Source organism: Saccopteryx leptura, chromosome 1 (genome assembly GCF_036850995.1).
Source record: "Saccopteryx leptura isolate mSacLep1 chromosome 1, mSacLep1_pri_phased_curated, whole genome shotgun sequence".
In the NCBI taxonomy this organism is placed as follows: Eukaryota; Metazoa; Chordata; class Mammalia; order Chiroptera; family Emballonuridae; genus Saccopteryx; species Saccopteryx leptura.
The window spans coordinates 146,192,931-146,213,691 of NC_089503.1; the positions used below are offsets into that span (position 1 = coordinate 146,192,931).

General features: G+C 48.8%; 1 protein-coding gene across 2 annotated transcripts; it reads left to right on the forward strand.

Annotated features, from left to right (window-relative positions):
* The first annotated feature begins 9,770 nt into the window (after positions 1 to 9,770).
* Positions 9,771 to 20,552, forward strand: TMEM171 (transmembrane protein 171). Of its 2 annotated transcripts, none has more exons than XM_066360819.1 (4): positions 9,771 to 10,641; positions 12,948 to 13,653; positions 18,239 to 18,380; positions 20,236 to 20,552. In XM_066360819.1, exons 2-4 carry the CDS (start codon positions 13,017 to 13,019, stop codon positions 20,429 to 20,431), a joined length of 975 nt encoding a protein of 324 aa, XP_066216916.1. In that variant the 5' UTR covers positions 9,771 to 10,641; positions 12,948 to 13,016; the 3' UTR covers positions 20,432 to 20,552. The 2 variants fall into 2 exon arrangements, with proteins under 2 accessions (XP_066216916.1, XP_066216917.1); XM_066360820.1 differs by having other exon boundaries at positions 20,239 to 20,552.
* The last annotated feature ends 209 nt before the right edge of the window (positions 20,553 to 20,761 follow it).

Sequence of the window (20,761 nt, forward strand, 5' to 3'; positions counted from 1 at the left end):
ATGGAAGGGGAAGGACTTGGAGAAGACAAGGCTGGATGTCAGTTCTGTCAGCCACGTGAAGTTAAAACCATCCACGAGGCCGTAGCTGGTTGGCTTAGCGGTAGAGTGTTGGCCTGGCATGTGGAAGTCCTGTGTTCAATTTCTGGCTAGGGCACACAGGAGAAGCACCCATCTGCTTCTCCACCCTTTTTCCTTCTCTCTTTCTCTCTCTCTCTTCCTCTCCTGCAGCCAGGGCTCGAAAGGTTCGAGCAAATTGGCCCTGGTGCTAAGGGTAGCTCCATGGCCTCTCCTCAGGAGCTAAAAATAGCTCGGTTGCCGAGCAACGGAGCAGTGGCCTCAGATGGGCAGAGCATCGCCCTGTCAAGGGCTTGCTGGGTGGATCCTGGTTGGGGCACATGTGGAAGTCTGTTTTCCTGCCTCCCTGCCTCTCACTTAATTAAAAAAAAAAAAGTTCAAGCAGGATTTGAAATAGAAGAGACTCGAGTGCCAGGTTCCAGAACCCGAGCTGGAAGATGGGAGACTTGGGAGATCACTGACGACAGTGACAGGAAGGGCAGAGTCTGACAGCAGTGGGTGGGAGAAAAGTGGTCTTAAAAGGATAATAAACAACTATATATGTGATTGGTGCTCTTAGTGAAAAATAGCAGGGACTCTGAAGATAACAGGTGTGTGTGTGGGGGAAGGTTGTAGGGAGCCAGGAGGTCTCCCTGGGGAAATGACATTTAATTGGAGAATTAAAGAGTGAATGGGAGTTTGTTAGCTTGCCCTTGAATAACTCTAAACTGACATTGGGAGAACAGCCCTGGCGCCCTCCCAGGTGCGTGGGGAAAGCGTGCTGTGGCAGGCTCTCCCCGGAGAGGGCAGAGTGTGGGCTTCCAGGCCAGCGCTGCCCCGTCCTGGCCAGGAGAGGGAACAGCTGCCCGCCCTGTATGTCTGTAACACAGGGCACAGCGCTGCTCACCTTGTGGGCTTGGCATAAAATGCAAATGGTGAGATGCGGACATCACCAAAAACACACAGGAGGTTTTGTGGAAGGGTTGGTTACCTGTTGCCCTTACTGAGAAGAATACATTTCTCCTGGCATTGCACCCGGGCACAAATCTCAGCAGGGCCTTCTCTCTGTATTCATTTAATCCTCTCAATGACCTGTGAGGTAGTTTAACAAGAAAAAGCCCAAAAGAAGTTTTCTTTTTCTTCTTTCTAAATCAATACTACCCCAAGCCCTGGCTTTACCTGCATTCTGTGGCTGTGACAAAGCTCCTTTTGTTAAAATCTGGGGCATTCAGGAGGTGGATACCTGCCAAACTACCTTTTAATTTATCAGACACCCAGCTCTCGGGTGTTCGGGTTCTTACCGCTTCACTTTCTAGGCCAGCAGCTGCTGTGAGGGATGCCAAGTGTGTGACTGTGAGGAGATGGCCAATGCCACCTGGTAAGGCTGCACCCCGCCCAGCACCTGAGCTGGAGGTTGAGGTCCCCATCTACAGCACCACAGCAGACCCAGGTGTCTGGGACGGACCATTTTGAGAGCCATCTCCAAGTGTCTCAGGTACTACATCTGGTCTAAAAGCAGGTAAGTTACCTGTGTGGATAATGTCAAAATGATGTACCCCGCCCTGCACATTATCAGCAATGTTTGAATGAGGCAGGAAATGCTGTCAACCTCCTGTTTTAATTCTTCTTTCTTTTTCCTCATTTTTTCCTCATATTTATTTCACCTCACATTATTTTTGGAGAACTGCAAGCTGACTTGAATCCTTCTTGGAATCGTGTCAACCAGGAAGTGCAGGGCCAGAGTCAAGGGCAAAGTGATGGGGTGAGATGTGCAGGTGAAGCCAGAATAGGTGAGGCAGGTGAGGCCCTGAACCCTGGCCACTGGCTGGCTGGGGGTGCACCTTGGCAGGACCCCCCACATAGCTCTCCTGGGACAGCAGCAACAGCAAGGCGCCTCACAGAAGTTCTGGGGGCTGCAGGCGGCTGGAGCAGAAGTAGGATGAAAGAGGAGTTAACAGTTTGACCACTGGGATGGTAAGTTCTTGAGTTCATGGGATACACACCTATCAGGATACCGAGAAATACCTGGGAAATGCATTACCTGGAAGAAGCCCTGTTTGCTGGCAGCGGCTCAAACCACGGCAAATTGAGCACTGGAAGTCACCATGTTCTCATTTTGTTCTCACTGCGAACCCTGAGTTTGCTCCTCTTGTATCTGGTTACTTTCTCCATGGATTCACCAGACCAACCTTCCTGAAAGGGAGGAGTCACAGAGGGAAGATGAGGTGAGTAGCCAGAGGCTGAGGAGACAGACAGTTATCAATGGCCCGCCAAGTGCCAGAAATGTACTCTTCAAGGCATTCTTTGAGGTAGGTCTGCTGTATTCCCACATTCCAGGTGAGGACCCTGAGGCCCAGAGACATTGTTTGCTTGGCCAAGATCACACAGCTGCTGACAAAGGCAGGATCTAAACTCAGGTCCTTCTTATCTTTGTTTCACATACTGTAGAGCCACATACTGTCGCGACCCACAGGTTGAGAACCGCTGCTGTAGAGAAATAATTCATTCTTTGCGGCCCATGAAGTGGTTGGTGTTTAATGACACCAATACAAGGCACCAGAAGGTCACTACATTTCTGTAAAACTCTATCAACATGCTGGTCTCCTCTAGCCCGCTGCCAGATGCTGTCGCCACAGTGGAAGTGGTAGCTCTCCCTCAGTGACGTGGAGGCCTCTGCCAAGAAGACCACATGAGCTCCAGGCAAATACTCTCTGTGAAACAACCCCTTACATCCTCTACCCCTGGCTCCAGTAAACTGCACCCAGGCTGAGCTGTTATAAACCTTGCAAAAACAACTGCACCGTCCCAGACAATAAAATGACTGGAAAGGATTAGTCTTTGCACTGGGCGCCTGTGGAAGACTGCAAGCTGACCAAGTCCTTGCAGTTTAAGGCTTAAGCTAAAGGCTAAGCGTTTCCCCACACCTCCATGTTGGCTGTGAAGCTGAGTGTTTCTTTTTTTTTTTTTTTTTTGTATTTTTCTGAAGCTGGAAACAGGGAGAGACAGTCAGACAGACTCCCGCATGCGCCCGACTGGGATCCACCCGGCACGCCCACCAGGGGCAACGCTCTGCCCACCAGGGGACGACGCTCTGCCCACCAGGGGGTGATGCTCTGCCCCTTCGGGGCGTTGCTCTGTTGCGACCAGAGCTACTCTAGCGCCTGGGGCAGAGGCCAAGGAACCATCCCCAGCGCCCGGGTCATCTTTGCTCCAATGGAGCCTCGGCTGCGGGAGGGGAAGAGAGAGACAGAGAGGAAGGAGAGGGGGAGGGGTGGAGAAGCAGATGGGCGCCTCTCCTGTGTGCCCTGGCCGGGAATCGAACCCGGGACTTCTGCACGCCAGGCCGACGCTCTACCACTGAGCAAACCGGCCAGGGCCGCTGAGTGTCTCTATGTGTCCCATCCCCTCACCTCTCACTAGCTTGCTTAAGTTGCTAGAGGCAATTTACATGCCCTTCTTCTCGCCCTTTGTTTATTCAACTGCTGATTTCAGTTATGCATAGTGGGGAACTCCTGTTTATGCTTCAGATATGTGACTTTGTATGGGAGACGTCCTTATTTGTATATTGCTCTGCACTATATAATAAAGCAAATCCAGGATTTTGCTTTGGCTCTGGCTTGCCATCAGCTGGCAGAGACCTTCTGATCTTTCTGTGTTTATTTTCTAATTCTCCACTGTTCCCACTTGAGATCCGCAAAATTAGGAGTCGTGCTGGCTTGCAATAGGCATCAGCTAAGGGGTCAAATCTAAACCCTCAACTCAAGCTTGTCAAATCAGTCAATCTTACTCAGGACATGTGTCTCAGGCCCCTGGGTCTAAGTCTAAACATAGTGGTGGCGGAGGAGAAAAACACCCCAGGAACCTTGGCCTCCCCTCACCACAGCACCCGTTGCAGGGTAGGCAGCTGGATGGGGACCAGCTCGGTTCAGAAGCACTGCTGGCAGTCTTGGTAATATTAGTTGAAACATCAAACCAAGAAGGAGCACTTGAGAGCAAACTGTTATACACCAGCTCTGGCCAAGTCTCAAGAAATGCCAGGAACTCAAAGACAGGAATGCATGATTCTGGGTGCTGATGGGAATTTGGGGCAGAACCAGAGAGAGACCGAAGAGAAAAGAGAAGCGAGGAGCTGGCAGACCTAATAACTGATTGTCTTTCTGTAATCTCGTGAAGTTTGAGAAATGGCAACAGTGAATTCTCCAAACCCAAACATACCGTTTGCCCAGAACTTCTCTTCAGGGTTGGCAGTGCCCTGGGAGTGCCACGTGACCAATGTGGGAGTGAAGGACACATGTTTTTTAGGGCAGTGGTCCCCAACCTCTGGGCCACGGACCGGTATCAGTCCGTGGGCCATTTGGTACCGGTCCGCAGAGAAAGAATAACTAACTTACATTATTTCTGTTTTATTTATATTTAAGTCTGAATGATGTTTTATTTTTAAAAAATGACCAGATTCCCTCTGTTACATCCGTCTAAGACTCACTCTTTTTTTTTTTTTTTTTAAATTTTTTATTTATTCATTTTAGAGAGGAGAGAGAGAGAGAGGAGAGAGAGAAGGGGGGAGGAGCTGGGAGCATCAACTCCCATATGTGCCTTGACCAGGCAAGCCCAGGGTTTCGAACCGGCAACCTCAGCATTTCCAGGTCGACGCTTTATCCACTGCGCCACCACAGGTCAGGCCTAAGACTCACTCTTGACACTTGTCTTGGTCACGTGATACATTTATCCATCCCACCCTAAAGGCAGGTCCGTGAAAATATTTTCTGACATTAATCTGGTCCGTAGCCCAAAAAAGGTTGGGGACCACTGCCTTAGGGCACTGCTCTGAGAACGGAGTGCAGAAGCCCCTGTCCCAGCAGAAGCTCATCCCTCCCAGCTGAGCTAGTTGCCCCTCTGCCCTCTGAGAACATCTGAAACCTCCCCATCAGTTGGCACTAGTCTGCCCCTTGCCTTGTGCCTTCTTGGAAGCCTCAGCTGCAAATTGTTACTAGGCAGGTGCAGTCACATATGCACGTGTCACCTCTTGCAGAGGAGGGGCCAGGCTTCCTGATTTGTAATAAGCACTGCTGGCAGAACACAGAAAGTACTGCTTCCAGAATTCCCGAACTCCAGGCATGCGTGTTCAATTGCCTACTTAGTTCCTCCACTCAGATGTCTCCTGGACATTGTAGAGTTAACATACTCCAAACTGAACTCAAACTTTCCCTTCCAACTTGACCTACCCTCATTCTTCTGAGTCCTCAGGCCAAAAACCTTGGAGTCAAAACCTACACCGAGTCCATAGAAAATCCTGTCCACTCTATCTTCAAGATATATAGAATGCCAATCACTTTTATCACCTCCAAACACAACCCACAGTTTTCTCTCTCCTGGGTAACTGCAGTAGCTTTCTAAATGGTCTCCTCCCTTCCACCCTTCCTCCTCCTCAGGCTATTCTCATCCAGAATTCACTGTCTTCTGTTTAAAACATAAGTGAGAGCATATCACACTCTGCTAAAAAACAAAAACCTTCCAAAGGTTTTCTGCCACAAACCAGCAACCAGCGCAGCTAGTAATTCCAGGTCCTGAAGGAGAATGATGCAGAATGAAGAAAACAGGCTTGAAGAAAAATAGGACAGGATCAAGAGGCCTCTGCAAGCTGATGGCAAGACAGAGTGCAATAGCCCCTAGTTTGCTTTATTATATAGCCATACGTAAAAAAGGAAGTCTTCGTTACAAAGTCACACATCTGAAGCAAAAACAGGAATTCTCTTAAGGCATAAACAGGAATCCATTTAAGGTGTAAACAGGAATCCCCTCACCATGCATAAGTGAAATCAATTAACATCTGGACAAACCGGGTGAGAGGAAGGGCACGTAAATTGCTTCTAGCAACTTAAGCAAGTGAAGTGGGGCTATGGGATTAGTGCAAATACTCAGCTTCATAGCCAAGATGGAGGTGGTGAGGGGGGAGAACTTAGCCTTTTGCTAAGCCTCGAAGTTACAAAGGCTTTTTGCCACTTGCAGTCTCCCACAGTTTCCCATCTCACTCCAGGTATTGTATTTGTAACAGCCCATGATGAAGCCCTACACAATCTGTGCACATAGCCACACATACACTTTCCCTCCCTGACTCCCTATCCTATTCCTCTCTCTCTCCTTCTCTCATCTGCTCCATGTACCTGGCCTCTTGCTCTTCCTTGAATATACCTACCTGCTCCTGCCTCAGGGCCTTTGCACTCTCTGTTTCCTCTACCAGTGCTCTTCCTTTCTTCCCCCAAAATCATTGTATTTCTCTGTGATAGTTTTAAAATATGTTCAAGTTCATAGTTTTTTAAAATATCAAATTGTTTGATACTTCCCCCATCAAGAGGTAGAGCTTAATCCTCCTTATTTAGTGACTCAAATCAAAGGAATACTGTTGGGCAGATAAAATATATTATGCTTACTTTGTTAAAGATGGCGCTGCCCATGTGGAAGCCTGTCTCCCAGGTGATGATATTAGTTGCCCTTCCTGCTTGGGATAGGGGTGATTATGTTAATATGTGTTGGAGGAGGGCTTTTGCGCCAAAAGGTTTTTGTGTGTGTGTATTTTTCTGAAGCTAGAAACGGGGAGAGACAGACTCCCGCATGCGCCTGACCGGGATCCACCCGGCACGCCCACCAGGGGGCGATGCTCTGCCCCCTCCGGGGCGTCGCTCTGTTGCGACCAGAGCCACTCTAGCGCCTGGGGCAGAGGCCAAGGAGCCATCCCCAGCGCCCGGGCCATTTTTGCTCCAATGGAGCCTTGGCTGCGGGAGGGGAAGAGAGAGACAGAGAGGAAGGAGAGGGGAAGGGGTGGAGAAGTAGATGGGCGCCTCTCCTGTGTGCCCTGGCCGGGAATTGAACCCGGGACTTCTGCACGCCAGGCCGACACTCTACCACTGAGCCAACCGGCCAGAGCCGCCAAAAGGTTTTTTTAAAAGGAAGAGAGATCATGTTGTTCTGGGAGAAGAGGGATTATATTCTAGGAGGAGCTCATGCTGCAGGAGAGCAGAGAAAGGCCACGTGGAGGAGGCCAGGAGAAGCAGCCAAGATGGCAGAGTGCTGAGGGAGAAGCCAGTTTGTGCAGAGAGAAGGAGATGGAGAACAGAGGTGAATAAGGCTGGTGAGGTAGAAACCTTTGATTCTAGGAAACTCGGATAAGTCAGTAGGTTTGTGAGCACTGAATGAGTGGGTTTTGGAGCCCAGTGTGTGTTTTTACTTGCCCACTGGGTGCAAGCTAGGATTAAAGCTAATGGCCCACCAATTCTTGGCTCCGTTGTTTCTTTACTGACTGTCCGAATCTAATGCAAACCTGCACAGGCCAGGTGGCTGTGATGGTGGCCGTGGCTACTGGCTTTACAAGTACAAAAGTGACAATGTGGGGCTTCCAAGTTACATCATAAAAGGCACTGCCGCGTTCACCTCATTTGTTCTCTCTTGGCTCACTCTAGGGGAAGTCAGCTGCCATGTCCTGAGGACACAGGTGACTCTGTGGGTAGGTCCACATAGCGAGAAACTGAGGATTCCAGCCCACAGCCATGGGAATGAGCCCTTGGAGCCACCCCAGTCCGGCCCGCAGATGAGGTAATCCAGCCAACTGCTTGACTGAGAGACCCCGACCCAGAACCACCCAGCTCAACTGCTCCCAGATTCCGACTCTCAGAGACGGAGAGAGAAAATAAATCTCAGTTGTTTTAAGCTTCTAAATTTAGAGGTAATTTGTTATGCCATAATAGTTTATCAATATGCTTGCTTCCTCATTCCCTTCAAGTTTTGCTGCAATGTCACCTTCTCTGAGATACCTTCCTTAACTACGCTATTGACATTGAAATCTGCCCAGCCCACATGTTTCATTCTTGGTTTCTGATTCTCTGTAGCACTTAGCACTTTCTAATACTCTGTGTAATTGGTGTTTCTTTTATTGTCTTTTTCCTCCTCATTAAAATATAAGTTCCACGTGGGTGAAGGATTTTCTGTTTGGTTTACTGGCATATGGTCAGCACTCAGATATTTGCCAAATGAATAAATGAATGCTTGCCTTGGCTTCACTCTCCGTATTTACTTCCTAAATTCAAGGTTCACCCTTTTTTTTTTTCTTTTTGATTTATTGTTTATTTTCTTAAAAATTTTTTTCTTTTTAAGGTTCACCCATTTTTAAAGCTTGTTGTGATGCTATTCTTCTAAGGATTTTGTCTGAGCTTATCTTTTTTCACTACTGGAGAGGCTGGAAAAGGCCATTTGGCTTTAGTTAGAAATGGGGTCACCCAGTCTCTTTCCTAAGAATAGGGGTCTGCTACCAAGGCAAGTGCCTTGAAGGCTGGAGGGTATGTTTTTTATACTTGACCTATGATTGGTTTCCATGGAATTTAACTTAGTCAAATGGGCTCCAAAAGACACAAACAATCCAAGCAGCAGATCTTCTGAGTGGAAGCTAATCTGATTGTCCTTGGTGCTAGTACACTCAGGTCTGTCATGTGTGGCCAGCCCGCAGTCATGTGGCACCAGAGGGGCAGCTGGGTCAATAGGCCCCTCACAGGCCCACACACAGGGAGAAGGAAAAAACGAGAAGGGAAGAGATAGAGCACCTCTTGTTCAAGGAGTTGTAAGCAGGTCCATATAAAGGGCAGATTCTATAGCCTGGGCCTGCAGTCTTAGAAAGGCCAGTGCCCGCTGCTGTTGTATAATCACCACTCTTGTTAGCTAGGTGTATTTTGAAGCCCTTCCAGAAGATGGTATATATCCGGCACTTTGACCAGCATTGTCTTCACCCTGGACACAGATTGCTGCAATAGCCTTGGGATACAATGTCTGTGGTGTTATATTGATCTAAAACCCATGTAATAAAAAGCTATTTTCTGGGTTTGTGGCATTGAGTGTCCTCTGGGTGACAGGTGTACCCAGGAGGAACAATGAAGGGTCAGTCAGTACATCTGATTCACATTAACCAGCTGTGGACTTTTTAGGCCTCAGCTTCAACCAAAAAAAAAAAAGACTGTTTTTACCTCCCCTATCTCCTTCCGGCCCAACCTTCTCTGAGATCCGGACACACACAGCACAGAGCCACAGGCTGCAGGTAAAGCAGGTAACACAGAAGCTGGCAGGACCATGGGTCACAAGTTTAGGATTCGTCATTGTAGCCATAACCAATGCTTAGTCAGAGCAGAGATTTGCAGAGGCGAGGGCATGCTAACTGTGAAAAATGCTACATTTGGCCATTGGGGCAAGTGCCCCAGCAAATTCCAACGCTGAAACTTGACCACTATGCCTCCTGGTGAAGCCATGTCTCATCACCAGTGTCCAGTCCTCAGAGCCCAGTTAATACCCCTGCCTCTTTGCCTGCCTCTGACCCCTTCTTTGAGAGTCTTCTCACCTCTGGTAATTAGCTAAAACCCAACTCATTCTTTACCTTCAGTGAGCACTACCAGGAACAACTTGTATATTACGTACGCTGTAGTTCAAAAAGGTTAATGCAATTGGTGTTAACTCTTGACTGGGTTTAAGTCACAGTGGACAGGAAGTGAGGGAGAAGCGGCAGGGATAGAGAGGATCCCAGGGCTCCTGGAGCTCGGGCTGAGCCCTTTACTCACCTTCCTTGGCGCCCTGATCTCTGGTGTGAAAACTGGCACAGTTGAATCTGTATCACGTGTCACAGGGCAGGTTACAAATAGCACGGGGATTAGCAAACCCATCCAGAAACTTCTGGTTCAAGGGCAGGGAAAGTTACCAGTTTAATTCCAGCAGGTCAGTAACGACTGAGAAATGGGAAGAGGGTTCTAGGGCCCAGGAGGGCTGTGAGCACACCCGTGAGTGCGGAAGGGCGAGCCGAGCTGGAGCACGGAGATAGCTAGGGGCCTGCTTCAGTCTCGGAGCTGGGACTTGCTGTCTGACCTGCTCGGCTTGGGTATGGAGGTCCCTGGCCTCACATTCTAATGGCGCGCACGTTTCTGTGACCTGGTGTTTCCATAACTGTCTGCTGGGGAGCTCACAGCGAAGGACCTGCTCCAGTAACCTAAAGTCAAAGTCAAAATCTGCGGGACGGCAGGAGGGCCACTGGGTGGACCCTCCCCAGGCCGCGCGGCGGGAACGCGAGGATTCCATGTGGCGGTCACGCAGGTAGGGGCAAGACCCTTTCTTTTCTCACGCCGCCTCCCCTGAATCCTGGGACCTAGCCCGAAGGAAGCTGGCTCCCTTCCCGCCGCCGGACCTCGGTCGGCGCAGCGTACAATTCAGCTCAGCTGGCCGGCCCGACTCTCCCAGGGGCCAAGCGGCAGCCCTGGTCCGCGAGGCCGCCCCTCGCTCTCCACGCCAGGTTTGGGAGTGCTCCCGCCCAGAAGGACAGCACCCGGCGACTGCCAGCTCCTGCCAGTCTGCCCTGCCCCGCTCGCCATCCCCCTGGCCGCCGCGCCCTCCAGGCACCGCCTCTTCTAAATACAGCTGCGGCACGCCCTCCGCTCCTGGGTCCGCAGGTGGGCGTGTGCGGTGTGGCTCCTCCGCCGGCTCGCTGCCCACGGCCGGCGCGCACCGCGGAGCGCCCGTCCCGAGGCCCGCGCAGGCAGCGCGCACGCAGGACAGACAAAGCTCCAGGTAAGTGGCTCCGGCCCGCACCTCCCCGCGTACCGGGCGTCGGCACTCGCTGCCGCGGCGTTAGCGCCCAGGCTTGGAGGGAGGAGCGGGGCCCGCGCCAAGGACCCCGCGCTAACCTGTGCCCGTGGGAGCCGCGCTCCTGGCCGCCCGGGGGTTGCTGTGCTCGGGTTCCCTAAAACCCACGAAGCTATTTCCCATAAAAGACATTTGCCTCTCTTTGCCTGGGTCGCCAAACGCATCGGAGCTTTGGAAGTAGTCGAGTGCTGCTGATTTGGAAATGTCTTTTGATCAAGTGTTAGGGAGGTGGCTTTGGCTTTGGGGAAGATGGAGTAGGTTGGTATTTGGAAAAGGTTTACTCTTCTATTAGTGTAGATGTCTACACTATTGTGGGTTCATGTATGAGAAAGAGAATGGACTGACTACCCACACAATATTTGCATCAGGGATTCACACATACGCCCGGTGCATAGACCATGGAAAAGAAGTTACAAATCCAGTATGGGGCTTCTATTTTCTTCACTGGTATTTGGGAATTTGCCTTTAGATGGTTGAAGCCTTGTGACTCACTTCAGAGTTGAAGGTGCCAGGAATACAATGAATTCTTGATAAGACTTTGTAGCAGAGAATCACCCTTATCTCTGGAACCAGCAAAAAGGAATACATGATTCAGAAATTTAAGAAAATACATTAGCGCAATACACTAAGTCTTTGTCTCAGCTTGACTGCATCTTCATAAACACAGTTGGTCCAAGTTTAAAAATGAAAACTTATTTCCCTCCTATATTTCCTTCTTTCTTCAACTTCCTTTTGATTCTATCATACTTTTTCCTGGAAAAGTACTTCCTCCTATAAGACAGGCTGTTTGCTTTCTTTACCTAAACTGACCCTGCTTGGTCATGATTTGGGTTTATCAAGATGGCCTTGGCTTTAGCTCCTTCAGGTGACAATGGACACAAGTGGCACAAGATATTTTTTAAGTTTTTTTTTCCCTTGAGATAGTTTTCACATACCGATTCTCTTTTCGAGTGCCCTAACTTGAAGGGTCCTGGTAAAATAAATATCCCATTCATTAAGGTAAACAAGATAACTGGATAAGAAAGTCAGTCTGCATAAACGTACATGGCTCCGGGTATATTTAATATGTGATACCCTTGAAGAACAGGGCTTGGGTGATCTTGTGGAAGGCGCCTTCCCACTTGATTTCACTTACACTCTTCTTTCAAAGTCAAGTTCTATTGCTGTTTAGTGCTTTGTAGCTGGTGATTGTTATCAGCAGCTTATTTTTAACAGCCTAAACCTCTTTGTGGAAGTGGGTAGCACCAGGGAGGAGGCTGCCTGGCCGCCTGGGCGACAGAGCTCCACTCACCTGCCGTGCCACACTCGCCTGGGTCATCCCGGGCCAAAGCAGCCAGCTACCAGATTTTAGACCCAGGAAGCCCCTGAGTGACAGCTCAAGGATCACATTTTGATAGAATTAATTTAATATCCACCACACCGACTGCTACGGCGTTCCTGAGCCGCCTTCCCATTCAGTTCAAACTGCTGAACTTGGCCGTCCTGTGGATGCAGCCTTAGAATAAAGCACAGAATGGAAAGTTGCTGTGGGGCCGAAACAGGAAACGGGAAGCCAGTTGCTGAACAAAAACTTACCAGCATGGAAATGAAATGCTCAGAGCAGCTGGGTTGAAATGCGGAATGTCTGTAAATCAAAAACAATCCCTGTGGTTCTTCCCTCACTCACCATTGTTTTTTGTTTTGTTTGTTTTGTTTTTGCCTACGGGAGTGAGTTTGTAAGACTCAGAACAGGAAAAGCCACACCCAGTTACTTTTAAATATGGTTTAAAAAAATTAAAATGAAAAACTTTTTAAATTACAGTTGACATTCAATATTATATTGGTTTTAGGTGTGCAGCATAGTGGTTAGACATGAATATAACTTAGGAAGTGGCCCCCCCATAGGTCTGGAACCCCTGACACCACACATAAGTATTCCATTATTGACTCTATTCCCTGTGCTGTACTTTGTGTCCCTGTGAGGAGTTTTGTTTTTTAAGAGATACTCTTAGGTGCATGGTAATTGCATTTCCTCTTCTTAAATATCTTCATAAAATTAAATATTCAGGACTTTCTGAATGCCAGTCTTTCTGACTTATAATCCAACTCATTGTTCTACAGTGTATCAGCTGCATAAAGTTCTGTTCCCTGTGATTTCATCCTGGTGTGATTTCTGAAATGGCCAGCAAAAGAGCAGGGTGGGTCAGGAACACCTGGGCCCACTTGATTTGGTGTGTGGTTATATTTTGCAGAGCTGTTGAAACCAGTGGAGGGAAGGAAACACACTCCACCCCTCCCCAGGGAAGGGGCCTCTTCTGGCCATGTCTCCTGCAGCAGCTGAACCAGATGGTGTCCAGCGAGACAGGCATGTCAGCTTGCTCATTTTCTTCCTTTTCGTATTTGGTGCCATCCTGTTGTTTGTGGGCGTCCTGCTCTCCATCTTTGGTTTCCAGGCATGCCAATACAAAGCCTTCCCAGACTGCAGCATGGTGCTGAAGGTCGCCGGGCCAGCGTGTGCCGTCATTGGGCTTGGGGCTGTGATCCTGGCCCGCTCCCGGGCTCTACTTCAGTTCCGGGAGGGGCGCCTTCGAGGCAACCAGGCAGACCCTGACCGAGCCTTCATCTGCGGAGAGAGTCGCCAGTTTGCCCAGTGCCTCATCTTTGGATTTCTGTTCTTGACCAGCGGCATGCTTATCAGCATATTGGGCATTTGGGTCCCTGGCTGCAGCTCAGACTGGGAGCAGGAACCCCTGAATGAGACAGACACTGCCAACGAGGAGCCCCAGATCTGTGGATTCCTATCCCTGCAGATCATGGGACCCCTGATTGTTCTCATGGGATTGTGTTTCTTCGTGGTTGCCCACGTGAAGAAGAGAAGCAACTTGAATGAGGGCCAGAATGCCTCCGAAAGTGAAGAGAGACAGACCCAGAACACAGAGCCTGTCCAGGTCACTGTAGGTGGGTGGCTGTCACTCCTGTGCTTGCTCAGGTCACAGTAGCTGTTGTATCAAGGATTCACTGGGCTGTCCTTGGGTCTGGCCTAAATTTTAACTTCCTTTCTCTCTCTCCCTCTCTCTCTCTCTCTCTCTCTCTCACACACACACACACACACACACTGCTGCTGCTGCTGCTATGGTAAGCCCCACAGGAAGGAGTCCTTGTATGCATCATTTTGTCCCAGCAATTCCTTATTATTTAGCAAAAGCTTTGGGACATTAAGTGGTGACCTTGATTGAGGTTACAGAGCAAATTAAGAGGAAAGTGGCCCTGGCCAGTTGGCTCAGTGGTAGAGCGTCGGCCTGGTGTGTGGATATCCTGGGTTTGATTCCCAGTCAGAGCACACGAGTGAAGCACCCATCTGCTTCTCCACCCCCCCCCCTCTCGCTTCTCTCTCTCTCTCTCTCTCTCTCTCTTTCTCTTTCCCTCCTGCAGCCATAGCCCAGGAACTCAGGATGGCTCCATGGCCTCTGCCTCAGGTGCTAAGAAGAGTTCGGTTGCTGAGCAACAGAGCAATGCCCCAGATGGGCAGAGCATCATCCCCTAGTGGGTTTGCTGGGTGGATCCTTATTTGGGCACATGTGGGAATCTGTGTCTGCCTCCTCTCCTCTCACTGAATTAAAAAAAAATTAAGAGGAAAGTGAGAAGAACCTTAAGGACAGTCTGTGAGTCCTCTGCCACCTTGGCGACCTGCCAAGTAATCCTCTTTTCCCTGTCACTTTCACACTGAAACCTATGGCACTTTGTATTGCTGGACACGTGAGTTCTCATTCCTGTCACTAGTTGACTGTCCTTGGTAAGTCCTTAACTTCTCATGGCCTTGGTTTGTATATCTATAAAATGAACATTGCGTTTCTAAGATTCCTTCCAGCACTAATATTCCAGGACTCTGAGTGTGCCTCAAGTCTACCAGCCTTTTGTGTTTTGCGGGGCCTTCTATTCTCTGCATTGTTCTATATTTTCTGTAACTTCAGGATTAGGGCAGAGCTTGGAAGCAGTGGCATAAATGAAGATGAGTGTAACAACACCTGCCACTTCTTTCCCCCATGGAATGCCTAGAATTCCTTTTGGGTCCCTTGGGTTCTGCTGAGTAGATAGATGGATGACTATTTCCTAGAGTCAACCTCCCAGAGAACATCAGTAGCTTTGGCCTCAGCTTCACACAATGAAGGAAGAACCCCATCACTATTCCTTCTTTCAAATTGCTGTTATATTTTTTCAGTCTCCTACTTTTGTAAAGCTGTGAAGCCACAACCTGGACATCTAAAATGCTAGGCAAAGAGAAGTACAGAGCAGAAACTGTGGAGGGACCAGAGAAGGGGAGTGGCAAGTGAGATGCTTTTCATGTTTGGGGCTGTCCGCCAGAGCCAGCAGTGGTCACTGAGCACAGAAGGGGGGTGGTGGCCGGCCCTGCAGGGCACCAGCCTGAGTGGGAAGGGCAGGTGGACTTGCAGACAGTCCTTGTGTTGGTCCAGGGTGATGCTCCTGCTTACTTCTTTGGGCATTTATATACTTATGGTGACAACACAAATATTAGTTAGGTATTAATAACAGCTAACACATATAAAGTTTATTCTTATGCCAAATACTCATCTAAGTGTTTTAGAATGTGCTCTTCAAGGTCCTGTTGTGTGTAATTACATCATATCTGCAACAACTCCCAGAGGCAGATATTCTTAGAATCTCCATGTTAGAGATGAAGAAGCAGAGGCCCAGGAATATCAAATAACTTGCCCAAGGTCACAAAATAGCAAGTGGCGGAGCCAGGATCCAAATGCGGGTGGGTGGGCATGCCTGTACTATGGTCCTTACATAGCACCTTCCCCAGGACACTGGGTTATAATTCTGTTTCTGCTGGTTTCATCTTCACTGAGTGTTCTGGGTAGTTGTCACGTGACAAAAGGGCTCACACAGTAAAGACTGTTTAATTCCTTTGGGGAGCACAGTGGGGTCCAGGTGAACATGCTCACGGGATGCTCAGAAGTCTTCCACTGAGATGACAGCGTTCTGAGGTGTGCCCTTTGGATTTGCTGTCGGGAGAGCTTCAGGGTGGCCTCTGGCCGCCCTCCTAGCAGGGAACAGGGCCACTGGTGCTGGGTGGGGTGACTCCTGGGCGGTTCTATCCTGCTCTTGGCACCGCATAGTTTAAAATCTTTTCCACTTAACCCTTTAGGTCCCATCAAACCTGTGAAAAGCTGGCACCTCTCTCCGTGTTTTCCTCTCCTTTTATATTGATATTATAGGATAGGGTTAACATTTTGAGAAATCAGGACTGAGCACAACTGATAAGACTCTAGACATTGCCCCTCCATGGTCAGTTCTGCCCTATAAGGGAAATTGGGGTGATAAGAGCCTGTTCTTGGCTAAGTCCCAGAATTCAGCTGTTCCCAGAATGGAAGTCTCTCCCATTGCCCAACAGAAAAACCAATGATATCCTCACCATGGACACACTCAGTGTTGGACCCTGGATACACAAGCAGGTATAGGAGACAGCCCTCCCTTGAGGGGTATTCACTGTCAAGTCACAGGGGACATCAAGTCCTGTAGGACATAGTGAAAGGGAGTCCCCAAGGGGATATGCGGCTTCTTTCCTAGTGAAAGCATATTGCAAAATGGGGCGGGGGGGGCGGGGGGCTGATTGGGCAGGATTGACAAGCCCCAGAGATAACTATTGACTTTGAACATTTCTTTGTTTGCATTTGATAGGTGATTGGACTGCTTTAGAGTCTTATTCCCAGGTTCTGTGTTCTACAATGTGTAATTAAAGTAAACACTTAACCTTACTTCCTCTGACCTACCAAGACCTTCTGAAAAAAATGAAAAAACAGCCATTGTGCCTGACCAGCTGGTGGCACAGTGGATAGAGCATCAATATGGGATGCTGAGGACCCAAGGTCGTCGGCTTGAATGCGGGCTTGAGCACAGGGTACTGGCTTGAGCGTGGGATCATAGACATGACCTCATGGTAACTGGCTTGAGCCCAAAGGTCGCTGGCTTGAAGCCCAAGGTCACTGGCTTGTCTGGAGCCCTCCTCCCCACTCCTGGTCAAGACACATATGAGAAAGCAGTCAATGAACAACTAAGGTGCCGCAACTATGAGTTGATACTTTTCATCTCTGTCCCTTCCTGTCTGTCTGTCCCTCTCCCTTTCTCCCTCTCTAAAGTAAATTAAATAAAAAACAGCCATTGTGCTTTAACAAGTTTAGGTTAGCAAAGTAAGCTTTATCAACTAGGAGGGATGGAGTGAAGGCCTTTTCTGAAAGGCTAAGTTATCTTTCGGGAACTGCTTGAGGCAACAAGGTGGAGAGTGGAACTGCTGGCCAAGACTGCCAGTTGGGACTGTTTCTTCAGACATGCAAATAAGTGTCACTTGCTGGCTGAGAAAGCGGCTCTGAGGGTGCTCGCTCTGTGACCAGCACTGCTTTAATAGCCGCACACTAATCCAGTCCTTCTACCTGTTCCTGAGGCGGGGAGAGTATGGTCTGCATTTGGCAGACTAGCAGCTGAGGCCCAGAGGGGTTAAGTAACTTAGTCAGGGTCATGCTGGGTTGGTAACTGGCAAGTGGAACCCTGGGAGCTTTACAGAATCCTGTCCCTACCGAGGCAAGCCTCGGATCTGCCGCCAGTGCAAACCGGCTCCTTCCTGCGGAGACGTTCCTGAGCTGGCATTTGGTGCTGCCAGCTATCAAAGGCCCCGTCAGACCTCTGTGTAGCGGTGCTTGCCTCGTGGCTAGAATGCTCTGGGCAACTCATGTGGTTCATTTTGTACGGGAGTCAGAACACAAATTAAAACTTGTGTCTGGTCCCTGGTCTCTCCTCTCCCAAACACGGGTGTGTGTGCTAGAAATGCTAAACACCAGCTTTTCTTTGAGCTTGACTTTGTTCTGTGAAGCTTGGGTGAAATGTTGGTAGATAAAATTCTCTAAACCACAGATACGCCAGTAACCATCACGGCTGTCAGGCAGCTTATTGTCAGTTGTTCAGAGGTGAAACTGCATTTGAGGAGCAAGGCACTTCATCCAACAGCTTAGCTTTTGATGAATTAAAATTATAAGTTAAAAACAAGAAAAACTTTGAAAGCTGTAGACATCTGAAGGGAGGTACATTGTTAGGAAATGCCTCACTGAAGAGCTTCAGCTCAGACTTGCCACAAAATATAGGTCCACTGTTACCTTGTAGCCATGAATATATTATATATATTACAAAAAAAATCTACCATTTTGCTTATTTTAAGGGTACATAGCATTAAGTACATTCACAATGCAGGGCAACTGTCACCACTGTCAGTTTCCAAAAGGCTTTCATCATCCCAAACAGAAGCCTGGCCCCCGCTAAACACTAGCGCCAGTTCCTCTTGCCCGCAGCCCCTGGAAACCTCTGCCTTCGATCTTGGAACATTTGATCAGCCCTCTTTGTAATTCTGGGGTTGGCACAGGTGTTTTGACCATGTCTATAGATGGGCCAGTTACAGAATTCATTTTGTGCTTGCTAATTTGTTTGCATTTACTATGCATCTATCTTCAACAAAATAATTGTGTTTCCTTAGGTGATGCTGTGATAATATTCCCGCCCCCTCCACCACCTTACTTTCCCGAGTCTTCAACTTCTGCGGTAACTCGAAGTCCTGGGGCTAACAGTTTGCTGCCAGATGAAAACCCACCTTCATATTACAGTGTTGTTAACTATGGGTAAGACTTTCCATTTGGACTTGAAAAGTAGCATTTTAACCTTTTCAGGTCTCTATCTCAATTCAGGCCAAATAAGCTTTAAGGTTATAGTACAGGAGTAAACAGCAAAGTGTGAGTGTCTTTTTTTTGCTGACATTATGTCACAATTATTGCCTTAATATTAACAGCATTTTTCAGGGAACTTTGGGCAACACAGAAGTTAAAACTTTTACAAGTGGTTGTGAAGCCTTCTCCAGGTTAATGTGAAGCCTTCTCCAGGCATTTTTCTGTACTTCTAGCAAGGGGTGACCCTCAAAGTGTTTAACAACCCATCGGTCCAACTGAGCACTGGGCAGGGCTCAGGAGGCCCCTGCTTGCTGCTTTAAATTGTGGAGAGGTGTGGGGGTCTCAGGGGACCTCCAACAGGTACAAAGGGTGTTAGTATCTATGGAGATACTTGAGTGACTGGCTAAGGTCACCTGAACCCTGACCTGACCAAGCTGCATTTTCCCCTCAATAACAGGTTGTTCTCTGGGCCTCAGAGCCTCCTCAGATTAATTGAAGAGAAACACAAGATCCACACCCCCATTCCCAAGCTCCCCATGGACCACAAATTAGGAGGCCTTCTTGGGGTCAGATTAAACAGCAGAAATCTAAGTGCTTTTCCTGTAGGAATGTAGTTGAAAGTTTTGGAGTCCAAGCGATGGGCTCCAAGCAGTGGTTGGTTAGACAGTTCACAGTGGGAAAAGGCTGGAGGTGGCCAGGCGAGTGAGGAGGCCGAGCCTCAGGGACAGCCCTGGGGTCACAGGAGCCTAGAACTGTGGTAGGTCGAAAGGGGGTGAGTGTGGGAGGGTCCTGAATGGAGAGGACAGGGAGGAAGAGCAGAGATCATCATGTCAAGGGTGAGGGGCAGGGACGGTGATGCTCTTGACTGAGGAGGAGGTAGGACCGAGCTGGGTGGCAGCGGGGAGAAGACAATGAGCTTGGTGGCAGCGGGGAGAAGACAATGAGCTTGGTGGCAGCGGGGAGAAGACAATGAGTGGGCTGTGGCGGGGGTGAGATGGGGCAGCACTCAGTGAGTGTGCTGGGGATGGTGCTGCCTTGCTGGTCACCCTCCTTTAAAGGCACATGTTCTGATGCCTCTAACCAAGTGCTGAGCTCGAGAGCTGACATAGGAAGCGCCCTGCGTGGATGAAGGGTTAGGCTAGAATTCTGTTATTTTTTCTACTCTTTTCTCCAATGATGAACTCTTCCACGCCCTAAAATAAATGTTTGTTAACTTTTAAAAACAACAAAAAACGACTCCTGCTGCTACAATGATTTCTGTGTGCCAGAGTCTGGCTTTTCTTGCATTTCTCCCGTAATTCTCATAGTTCCAGGAGGTATGCCCTGTTATCCCCCTTTAACACATGAGGATCGAGGCTTAAAGATCACACAGCAGGTGAAATTGAGACGCAGGGCTGCCTATTGCTCCAGCCCACTCCATTAAAGAATACACCTTTCTGCTTCCTTCCAGTGTTTGGCCTAATGATTTTGTTTCCCATTTCCCTAAGTTTGTCTACATGGTGTTAACTGCCTCAGAAGACAAAGTAGCAGAGAACAGTCACTGCGTGTGTGTCTTCTTTTTGGATGGCACCAATACCTTGTAGCCCATGTCTTTTCAAAGGCAAAGGAAATGACAGTAGGAGTGAGACTGTCCTCATGTTACAATCAGCTCTAAGGAAAGCAAGGGGCAGGGAATTGAAACAGATACATGAATAATGGAATGTGGAAAATATCGCCCCTTAGATCCTTGCAAACTTGAAAAGAGCCTTCTCCTTGAGCTGTGTTACTCTTTCCCCCACCTCCCTTTCATGGTCTGTCTCTCTCTTTTCAGCAGGACCCCACCGGCGGAGGGCCCAGGTGCAGCTTCTGGGAGTGAGCGTGTGTCCGTATATACTATTTCTGGGATGCCTTCGTCCTCTGAGGTCTCACCCGCTCCACACCTCTCACCTGAGTTGCCTCCCAGATACGAAGAAAAAGAAACTGCAGCCGCACCCCTGTCTCCCTCTTCTCAGCCCTTCTCACTGTGAACAATGGACTCCAGTTCATATTATATAGAATCCAGCACTATTTTATTTAATTTGTTTTTTTAATAAAAAATACAATAGTATTGGCTGTGCTCTGATTTCCCTGGGGCAGTATCAACACCTGTGACAAACCTTTATGTATATTAGAGGGTCAGGGACAGACACTTCAAGTGAGGTACATACGGCATTCTGAGCTACGGATGGGGGAAGGCACTTTGGAGGCTTCAGAGGGTCAGTGCAGGACCAGAAGAAGAGCATATAGTTTGCCATGCCCTATAGGTAGACAAAAAAGGTTACCTACGATGATTTCTTTATCATGGGCAAGGTCCCTCA

Coding starts and splice junctions, on each gene's coding strand:
- TMEM171 (XM_066360819.1), top strand. CDS start 13,017: ATGTCTCCTGCAGCAGCTGAACCAGATGGTGTCCAGCGAGACAGGCAT. Junction 13,654..18,238: donor GCCTGTCCAGGTCACTGTAG/GTGGGTGGCTGT, acceptor GTGTTTCCTTAG/GTGATGCTGTGATAATATTC. Junction 18,381..20,235: donor TACAGTGTTGTTAACTATGG/GTAAGACTTTCC, acceptor CTCTCTTTTCAG/CAGGACCCCACCGGCGGAGG.